This window comes from Haliaeetus leucocephalus, unplaced genomic scaffold (genome assembly GCF_000737465.1).
Source record: "Haliaeetus leucocephalus isolate CR32 unplaced genomic scaffold, Haliaeetus_leucocephalus-4.0 Scaffold462, whole genome shotgun sequence".
Lineage (NCBI taxonomy): Eukaryota > Metazoa > Chordata > Aves > Accipitriformes > Accipitridae > Haliaeetus > Haliaeetus leucocephalus.
This window is the reverse complement of record NW_010972898.1, coordinates 6,469,552-6,480,752: the sequence shown is the minus strand read 5'-3', so window position 1 is coordinate 6,480,752 and position 11,201 is coordinate 6,469,552. Positions and strand designations below refer to the sequence as shown.

The 11,201-nt window shown below is 36.0% G+C and overlaps 1 protein-coding gene across 1 annotated transcript in view; it reads left to right on the top strand.

Annotated features, from left to right (window-relative positions):
* Positions 1–11,201, top strand: part of DACH1 (dachshund family transcription factor 1) — a 219,333-nt gene that overhangs the window by 4,215 nt on the left and 203,917 nt on the right. The window contains exon 2 of the mRNA XM_010575249.1: positions 4,698–4,816. Within this exon, the coding sequence (XP_010573551.1) occupies positions 4,698–4,816 (119 nt within the window). The remainder of the gene's footprint in view (positions 1–4,697; positions 4,817–11,201) is intronic.

The following is an 11,201-nucleotide window of genomic DNA, read 5'->3' as shown; positions in this document are numbered from 1 at the left end:
GTCCGGTCCCCCGGCCTGGGCCGAACGGGGGGAGGGCCGCCGCTCCCTGGGGAAGCCCGCGCTGGGGCAGCCTGGGACTGAAGGACCGCGGCCTGCGGGAGGGACCCGCGCCGGGGCAGTTTGTGAGGAACTGCAGCCCGCGGGAGGGACTCACGCTGGAGCAGTTCGTGGAGGACGGTCTCCCTCGGCGGAGCAGGGGAGGAGCGCGGAGTCCTCCTCCCCCTGACGAGGAAGGAGCGGCAGAGACAAGGTGTGGAGAACTGACCCCAACCCCCATTCCTCGTCCCCCTGCACCGCCAGGGGGAGGAGGGAGGGCTGGGGGGGGAGGTGTTCTAGGGTTTGGGTTTACTTCCCAATATCCTTGTTTTGATTGAATTTGTAGTAAAGTAAATGGGTTTTGTTTCTTCCCCAAGTTGAGCCTGCTTTTTGCCATGACCATAATTGGTGAGCGATTCCTCCCTGTCCTTGTCTCGACCCACGAGTGTTTCTTTATATTTTCTCCTCCTTGTCCCACCAGGGCCAGGGGGGAGGAATGAGCGAGTGGCTTTGTGGTGCTTTGTTACCAGCTGGGCTTAAACCACGACAACCAGTCTGCACCTTTAGTTCCCCTGTCACATAATAGTATATTGTAATTGTAAATCGTGATAATTGTCTACAAACATAAAGCTCACTTGTCTGTGGGAGTGTCTTCTAAGCCCTGAAAAAAGTCTGCAAATTTTGATACAAAGCTTACACAAGCCTATATAAGGCAGACAAGCTTTGAGGGAGCTAAATGCATTTAGGTGCTTCACTTCAAAAACTAAGTTAGTAGTATGTGGTCCTGTAGGAAGCTTTCATTTTCTTCTTCAACATACATTAAGATATCTCGCACATGAAAACTTCAGTTTTAGAGAGGAAAAAAATCTAACTTGCATATTTATGTTTCTAAAAGCAGGAAGAGTGACCATGTTTCTATTACTTTTTAACGGGTAAACAAGGAACTGGTAAATTCCCTTTGACTTCACCCCAGATATTTTAAACAGTTAAATCATTGTGGCTTCCTCAAATCTTTGTTGAAATTGTCTAATTTCTGCTCCCTCTAATTTAATCTTCAAAGAATGAAATGGTAGAGAGGAAGACCAGCTATGAATTCCAGATGTATGTCTGTTTCTTCTAGGATCTTCTTGTGGAGTCCCAAAAGACTCCTTCGTTTCTCTGTACTATGACTGTCACAAGACTTACGTTGGCTTTTTGTGTTTGGCACTAAAGCCTGTTTATCCTAGCTCTAAAAAATCCAAACTGTAGTCATTTTCAAAATCACAATGGGTCAGCTTTGCGTAGTTTACCCATTGAGAGAATTAGCATTGCCGTAAGAAGTCAAATGTGTCTTCAGAAGAACCAGTGTTTTTCTTGCAATGATTTTATTCAGATAAAAGTCAAAATCTTTCAATATCTTTTATAGGTCTATAAAAGCTTATATATAAAATCTGCATTTGAGTAAAAAGAGTATTATCAACAGTTTTTAAATGATGATTTTTGTATCTCAGTGGCATCAACTAGAAGAATAATTTACATTGCTCTGGTGTTTTTCTTTTGCATAACAAATCAACTCATACCTATTTATATTTTATTTTCATACCGAAGACAAATCTACTTATTTTGATACAAAATAGGCATGTGAGTACTTTGAAGCAAGCTTCTTATCTTGGAATGAAAGTGAACTTGTCCTAATATAAAAATAAGTAGGTCTTTATGCATGTTTAGGAAAAATACCAACAAAATGATTCATTAAGCTATCTTTATCATTCTGTTTATGATAGTTAAACTCATTTGCTATGCTTTTAATGTTTTTTTTTAAGAGTTTATCATATAGCTATAAAAATGATAATGAACTACAAAGCAACATGCAAGTTTTCAGATAGAATCAAAGCTATTATTTTTTCAAAGTAATTTTTACATACCATTTTTTCCACAACTTTGGTAATGATTCATACTTGCAATTCTTATAATTTGAAAATAGGTCTTATAAAATGGTAGTATTTCAGGTTAGGAATTTTGTTACTGAAACAAGTACATAATATAAATAACAAAACATCATTGTCACTTAATCAGTTATTGGGGACAATCAGTGTGTGCTTATTTTAACCAGTCAGAGATTTGCTCATTTTAATTGTGTATTGCATAGTCTGCCGTGACTCTAGATTTTACAGACCTTAAGAAATAATTCTTACATGTGTTTTTCTGCCTTGTCATAAGGAACAAACATTTCTTATCTATATAAAGGCCTTTTCATAGTAAACTGGAGTTAGTGCTTTGTTACTTAAAAATAATATCAGGATAAAAGAGGTTTACTTCTCAGAAATTCCATTTAAATATTGTTAGTTGTATTGGAATTGGGAGTTTAGGACTTCATGAAAACACTTATTTGGCAAAGTTTGGGATAAATCATGGGGTAGAGTTGGGTTAATGGGCTCATTTATGGCTTTGAGTGTGGCAGCCCTTTTGTACAGAGTAGTGCAATCAAATTGCTTGTAGAAGGTGACCAAAGGAAATTTTGCTTTGGGTATCTCAATATCACTCACCTATAATATGGTGCTGACCTTCATTTACAGATTTGGTCCATGGGCATCTTCTCTCAGGCTTTGAAGAGGGGTGGTTTAATTCCTCAAAATCAAAGACAAAAGCATTCAGGCTTCACCATGGCTGTAACTGGTAGTAAGCATTGAAGAGAGTCTTTGCAGGTGTGAACTTGTTGGTTTTTAAAGACTTGAAAGTCATGGGTAGGTTGTGCATTATGCCATAGCACCCCGCTTGTGTTTTTTATGCTGTTGTCAGACCCTTCTGTACTCATACCACAGCAGTGATTTGAGAACAGTGCATCATCATAGGTATTTACATTAAGCCATTAAAATTTTGTTATATAGTGGCATTTTTTTGGTGGATGAATATATTAGAAACACTTCATTTAAATCAGATCATTTTTGTCTATAATGTTTTTATCAATTTTATGTGTATTCATGGTATGTTTATTTTTATTGTAAATCACAAAGGAAATTACAAAGAAAAACAGAAGACACTTAATTTCATTCTGTGAGCTGGAATAAGACAATAGTCTTTTTCTGCAACTGTTTTTCTTGTAGTTGTGAACATGTGAAAATTTTGTTTGTATTAAAGAAAATAAAAAAATCCCAAACCAATCAAAGAAATTATCAAGCTTATAATTTTAATAATGACCTCATCTTAGGACATTAAACTGGGAATTAATGATCAGTTAAGGTTAATGACTCAATGCCTTGAGTCATTAAACTCCAAGAAAATGCCCTGTACTTTGATTGTTTTTGGTTTATTAAAGCTAGGTTGTAGAAGTTGCAAAAAAAAAAAAAAAGGGTATTTCCAAACAAAAGGGGAATGAATATGAACAGAAACCAGAAGTATTTTATTATCTGCCTCCTTCTGCAGTCCCAACACAGCTAAAAATGCCATAATCCTTCATTCGAGTTTTGTTAGCATGAGGACCTAGGGAGCAAAACCTTTCATAGCCACTTTCCTTTTCTTTCTTGTTTTGAAACAAATGAAGAACCTCAAATGTTTGGTAAAGCATAGGTTAACACTGTAGTGTTAGAGCTGCACATCACCTTTTTCTGTGAAGTTATTCCACAATGTCCCCTAAATAAGCAGTTAAAGGATATTGCAATAGTACTATGCTGTGGTCGGTACATAAGAATACAAGCCTTTGGATATGCATTGTCTGTAGCAGGTACATATTTGCATGTAAGTGGGTAATAAGTATTTTCATTGTAATCCGTATCTAATTTGTATGCTACTTACACGGTCCAGGAGATGGAAAGTTGTGTATGTGAGCATTTAACAGACAAGGAGTGCTTAAACCTGAAGCCCTTTATTTTTCCATACTGGACAGATGTAAGCTGCTACGATGGCAGTTGCTCAACAATATCTTAGAAATAATTCTGAGTCTTTTCTGACATAAAGTAGTATATTTAAAGTAAGGTGTCTTAGTGAGATTTTCACTTTAAATAGAATAAGGGTTAAATGATAACTTGACTTATCTTTTAAATGACAAAAAATAAAGAAATTGCAAGACCTTTTCACACATTAGATATGTATTGTCATTTATCATCTAGATATCAGGCTAGCAGTGCGAAGTAATAAAACATATCATCGAAAAATGTGCTATAGGTCTGAATCACTCTTTCATTCCACCTCCCAGCTAACTGTAGTATTAAATCAAACAAGCAGAACATTTCCTTAGGCAGCCATTGCCTTTTAATTTCCTGAAGAACCTTAAAATATCATTCATTACAAGTACTACACATATTTGGTTTTTAAAAGTCTCATAAATCAATAGCAGGCTGACTGTAATAATTATTACAAGTTAGTGCATAATTTTCGTGCTGAAGGCTGCATGCAGAACTTTAGCATATGCAAACGAGGCAATTCAAACTGTGTATAGATATTAATATGAAGAAGCAGGTAACGAGGTGCAGGCTATGAATTATGCATCAAGAGCGGCTGATCTTCAATGAGGAAAATGAATTCAGCATGTAATCTAATTAGTGATGGAAGTCTATTACATCTAACTGCAAAAGCAACCGTCCTTGAAACAAATTTATTTACAGTCCATGTTACCACTTGAAACAACTTTGAAATGATGTGTAAGACAACAGCTTAATTGTAAAAATTTTTTTGTTTGTTTGTTTCAGTTCTAGACCTGGAAGGCCTCCTAAGAGGACTCAAAGTGTCACCTCCCCAGAGAATTCTCATATCATGCCACATTCTGTCCCAGGCCTAATGTCTCCTGGAATCATCCCGCCAACAGGTAGGATTGCTAGAAACACCTTCACACAGGCAATCTTTTGAATTCATGGCTTATATCCACTTGTTAATAAATTAACATTCTAGGAAACCAGCACCCAAATATGACAAAGGAGTTCCTGTAATGTAACATTATGGCCATATAAATGTATTGTATGTAATGGAAATTGTGGCAGCTCAGTACTTTAAAATACAAATAACTGAGCAGATAATAATCCTTTATAATTTCCCCCCCTGTTCTTTTTCTTTATAAACATAAAACCTTTCAAGGCATGAATTACCTATCATTAGACAATAATCTCCCTATTCATTTTTAATAGATCAGATATCTTCTGATTTTTTGCTGCTTTGCTTGATTAGATAATGTCATCATGAATATAGTTGCCTGAAGAAACCAAGTTAGTTAAAATAACTCTATGCCGCACACACGTCTTTCTTAATTTTTCATCCTGAAATTCTATTTTTAAGTCTCCTGAGGCCTTATACTAATGTAAAGTCCTGTAACAGTCTGTTTCTCAAACTACTATTTTCTTTTGAAAGTTACTATAACATCTTCTAGCAGTGACTTGCTCTTAGTCATAGTTAAATTAAGAAAGCCTGTGTTGCAGGAGGGAGATGAACAGAGCCACCTGAAGATGGAGGCACGCAGCAGTCAAGCTGTTGATGGTGGTGCCACATTCTCTCTCCTCATGTTACAGAAGAGTTATATTCTCCCACTTGCTTCAGCAAAGCTCACCTGAGCTTCCACTTCTTCCCCAGTTGTTCCCCACTTGTTTGCACAGCTCAGTCTCTAGCACTGATTTTCTCTAAGGCAAAGGAAAGATAATAAACTAGACAGATCCAAATAGAGAGGAAGATTACTGGGTCTTGGAGGTTGGATGGATGGGTGGATGTTTGAGTATGTGCCCATGATCACATCTCTGTTTAAGTATGAGCATGATCCTTGGCATGGTTTTGGTCATAGATGATTAACATTCTCCAAAAAGAATGCAAAGTTCGGAAAATATCACATGCCAGAAACTGTTGGCAGTTTGGATGCAAATGTCTTGTCTGGAGGAGGGAGGAAAGTGGAGAGAGTTTAGCTCTGTGGACGAAAGTGGGGCCATGCCTCTTGGCCTTAGAGCTCAAGAGCTGCTTTACATAGTGAGATAGACAAATAGCCAGAAATATTTTCTTAGAAATTTATCATTTTTCAAAAGGCTAAAGATCAAGAGAATTGACAAAATTAAGAGAAGTCAGACAACTAAGGCTGGTAAGAGAGACTTATAAAGTAAGCAGAGGGAAGGAGGGGTGAGACTGAGAGTGTAGGCAAGCATGGGAGGGTGTCAGGCAAGTAGGACTCACAGTGGTAGTCTGGGTAGGTGTGACCAGCAAAAAAAATGAATCATGATTAAAATACCTTACACAATAGGATTTACAGGATAAAATCTAGTAAAGGAAGTAGAGTTGGTGCAGAGTGAATGCAATGTGAGAATAATAAATAGGGTCTATGTGGGGAAAGAACAAAAGTTTTTATAGGGCAGAAGCATTCATTTTTATGAGGGAAAGATAAAAAATTGCAGAAGAAAAGGGAAATTATTTGGGGGAAGTAAGGCAGGAAATATCAAAGAAAAAAAATGCATGTGAAAAGGGGAAAGGAGATGACATGAAAGAAGTCAGAGACAAATAAGCAGGCCCAAAAGCGGGAGACAGGAAAAAAAGCTTGTCAACAGTATCGTTTGGGAGTTTGTGTTACAGTTCATATATAAGAGCAGGTTGCCTCCTGATACAGTATCTTCTGGGGGTTTTTTTGCATTTTTTTTATTCTAAGAAAGCAGCTTAAAACCACAACTAATGCCTAAAGTATCCAATTCCTCTCTAGTCCTTTAAAGCTGGTCATAACAAGTTAATGATAAAAATATATGGTACTAAAAACACAGATCCAGTTTCTTAGGATATTAACCCACAAAACCAGATGTAGATCTTTTTAAAATGATGATTAAAAAAAAAGAAGAATATAATTCAAAATTAAAGAAAATAGGCATTTGTAAGATTATAATTAATTGAATCCTTTTAGGATGGTAATGCTTTGTGAGTCTCTTGCAAAAGAGGAAAGGTTTAAATGAAATCGCTATTAAGTTTGAACTGGTTTTGCATTACATGGCTTACCACAACAGAAGGGGTGAGCATGATTTTTTCCCATTGTGGTGGTGTTGAGTCTCAAACAGCACAAAACCTGCAAACACTGACACTGTTAGAAGCAAGCTCTAGGGTATAACGTTCCATGGAGTATGGCTCAGCAAAGGTAAAGGAGCATCATGACAGCAGCACTACATGACAGTTATCCGAGCATTTTATGGACAAGCAAGTATAAAAATAGGCTTAAAATCTGATCTTATGAGTTCAAATCAATGAACATTTGTGCATCTACATTGTGAATAAGTACCAAAACTACTGTAAGAGCCCTACCAAGAAAGAACTGCTATAACTGCAATAGATGACATGGGTGCCATTATTATTACCACATTAGTTGATACTAGAAAATTCTTGCCACTTGTGAACATTTTCCTCCATGTTTTCACTGTATACTCATAGAACCACAGAACAGTTGAAGTTAATAGGCACCACTGGAGATCATCCAGTCCAACCTCCCCTGGTCAAAGCTGATCACACAGAGCAGGTTGTTCAGGACTATGTCCAGTTGGGGTTTGAGTATCTTCAAGGATGGAGATTCCATGATGTCTCTTTGCAGCCTGTTCCAGTGTTTGACTACTCTCAAAATAATTTTTTTTCCCTTACTTTTCAATGGATTTTCCTGTATTTCAATTGTGTCTGTTGGGCAACACTGAGAAGAGTCTGGCTCCATCTTCTTTACTCTGCCCCCATCAGGTATTCATACACAGTGATAGATCCCCCCTGAGCCTTTTCCAGGCTGAACAGTCCCAGCTCTCTCAGCTTTTCTTCATATGTCAGGTGCTCCAATCCCTTAATCATCTTTGTGGCCCTAAGATGACTTTTTGTTTGAGAAGTTTATGAAGTTTGGATTTCCTGTTAGGATCCAGCTCTAAGCAGAAAAAACTTAAAGCACCAGATTGTTAAGTGCTTTTCCCCGCCTTTCTCTCTCTCTTTTTTTGTAACAAATTCTTCCTTTTAAGCTTTCTGATTGATTTAATAATCTGAGTATAATAATGTAAGTTTCCTTCCTGCCTACAAAAGAGTATAAGTGATCACACAAACAATTATGTGCTATTTAATGCTCTTTAAGTAACAGAGATCTGCAGTTATTAGTTATATCCAAGATATACAACTCTATGATTTAACACATGATTTTTACTTGAAAATTTTCCTTTTTCTGAAATCTGCTGCATAATACACAAATACACATTTAAAGGTGGAAATCCTCGTTTCTAAAGGGGCTGGTTCTGCATGCATTGTTTATGTGTGCAAATAATATTGGTAGAAAACTGTATGCAGAGACTTCTCATGAAAATTCAGGATTGTATATTTTTGCAGGAGGCCAAGTTAAGGAACCCTTTAAAATGTATTCTATTACTGGTCCAATCTGAAAACCCATGCAGAGAATGTTGCATTATCACTTAGAATGGATTTGCTTTAGGGAAGTGTTTAGGGACTAAGCTGAGATTTAGGGACTATACTGAGAAGGAAAATGAAAGGGAAAAAAGGAATATTCCAGGGTTTTTTTAGGGAGCATAAATTGAAGTGACTATCACCTCTTAGGTGATACTGTGTCCATTTTATCACAAGATTCATAAATATTATCCACAATTGCTGATCTATCTACTGTCTTTCATTAGGGTCAATTTACAGAATGTTCCCAACTTCAGAAAAGACTGGTCAGCTGACTAAAGACAGTCTTACGTTTATCAAAATAAATGTAGGACTTTTGAAGGTGTGACAAAATGAGAAATGTGTAGTAACAGGAAATGAAGAGTTCTTGAATTGTCCAGAGAATTAAGATCTGCCTATGTTACACATGATGTAGCCAGAAAAAAGAAGAGTTTGGTGTAGGTTCAGACAGGTGTACTGACTTTTCAGGCTTATCTGGATAATACCTTGAAGCCCTTCCAAAACTAGATGGCTCATCATAGTTAATTTTGATCTGCATATCTCTGTGTACTGCAGATCTTTTCTTGGCTAATGTGCTTAGAAGGCTTCGAAAGTTGTCTAAAGTTGAAATGGTAGATCATTGTAATTAATCAGAAAAGCAGCGCTGTAATTCTAGAGCAGAGAGTATGATATACATTGTGCTCTATATTTTTATGTCTGTAGTTGCTATATAACATATAAAATGATATTTCTGTTATTTTTCATACAAACTTTGAAAAGCAATTCTCTTCACTTTTCAAAGTAATGTTTTTGGTAATTATTCTTAAGGCTTTTAGGTTTTGAAACTGTTTTGTAAAGCTCCTGACTTAATTCTTCTGCAGCTTGGCCTACTGAGTCTGTAATCTACAGGTGATGAAATGAGTTAACTACAAAACTCTTGTGCTTATTTCAGGAACTGCATCTTTCTCTCAAAGATAAAATGTGAATATAAAGTACTTTTGGAAATCACTATTATAGGGCATGATAAGAATACTACTTCATATATCTATATCTATATATCTCTCTTTATAGATCTATCTGTCAATTAAAAAAAAGTAATTTCAAAGAACTTTACATGTTTAATTTATTATGTTAATTCTACATTAAATTAATCTCAGTAATTATTGTTGCTATTATTATTTTGAACAGATTTGCTTTATGATAGGTACTTCTGTCCACTTATTCCACATCTGATACCAGGCTCTTCTTTTCCACTGTAGAGATACTAAGCTTCCTCTGAAATGTTTCATGTGTATAATTTAAAACAACTTTCCTGTATTAAACTCCTATTCTGTTTTTTTCTCAAGTGATAATCTGAAGATGTAATTTCTAATCTCATCCTTATTTTCTCTCTTGCTGTGTGACTGAATCGATAAAAGTATATTCCAACTTCCATGCTTTACAAAACTCTCTGAGCCATGAAGCATTTTTATGGGGGGTTAGAGTAAGGAGAGAGTTGAAAGGTTTTGTATAGATTATTTCAGCTTAGAGGACAAATGGAGTTCACAGATGCAGCTGTTGATAAAGTGTGGCAACGTTTCTGCTAAAGTAGAAGATGGAATTATTTGGTGTTTAAAGAGAGATTAATCACATAATTAAATAATTTCATTTTCTCTGGCTCACAGTTATTGATGTTGTATTAGGCAGAACTGAAAGAACAGTTAAAATACAATTATCATTGTTATTATATCCACATTATATTGGATATTGCCAAGAAACAAAATCAGTAGTTGGAAGAGTTTTCTCCTGGTAGACTCAATCCTGTAAGGTCTTAAGAATGTATTTAACTTTTCATAGTGAATAGAGTTGATTTATACAAGTACTCCAGGGTCTAGAAATTAAAAGTTTGAGTTACATACTTAGTAATTTTGAGAAGCAAACCTATTATTCAGTTATTTATTTTATGTAGTGTGTACGTTTTGTGATCCTGTGTTGGTTAAAAAGATACACATTAATAAAATTGAGTGGCTATAGCTTACTTCTTTGAAAATGCACTCCATGTTAACACAGTGTTTTGATTATTAGTGTTTAATCTTTTTTAACGCTACCATTGCTTTGATTGGTGTTACAGGATGATATGCTGTTTATCTGTTGGGGCTGAACTAACTTACTGTAAAAATAAACAACGAAATCCTTTCAGAGTGATAAACTGTAACCTAATTCAAGAAACTGAATCAGATCACACAAACATTTTTGCACTTCATTAGGGAAGTAGTCATTACAATTAATGTGAAAGCTTCAATTGTGTTCACTAGTTGATGTATCAATGGGAAGATATACTGACTCAACTCTGTAAATATATTATTTCATAGCTTCTAAAATCATAATTAAGGTGTAATTCAGGCCACCTGTCCTCTTCTGAAAACACTTTCATAATTTTGCTATTTTATCATCCTGTTGAATCGCTGACTATCTTCTTTATCGCAAGAGGCTTTATCACTGAAAACCAGTTCTGGAAGCTCGCTAGTTTAAGTTCCGATGAGTCTCTTACATTCACTAGTCAATAATTAAGTTGATTTTCCAGGCAGCCACAAATTTTATAAAAATCCCCAAATTACATAATTGTTTCAGCACCTATTAGGGTAAGAATACAAGACACAGTGGGAACTTGAGTACTTAGCTGTATAATCTCAGGCATATGCAAATTCATTCTTTTCTGACTTTTGATATTTCGCTCCTCAACCTGCATTTTGTTGTGTTAAAATGAAATTTACTATAGTACTTGAGCAGAAAATACTGCCATATAAGAATTTATTTTGGGGTGCCAGTAATCAAAGGATCAGACTCCTGTGAACATTCAGTCA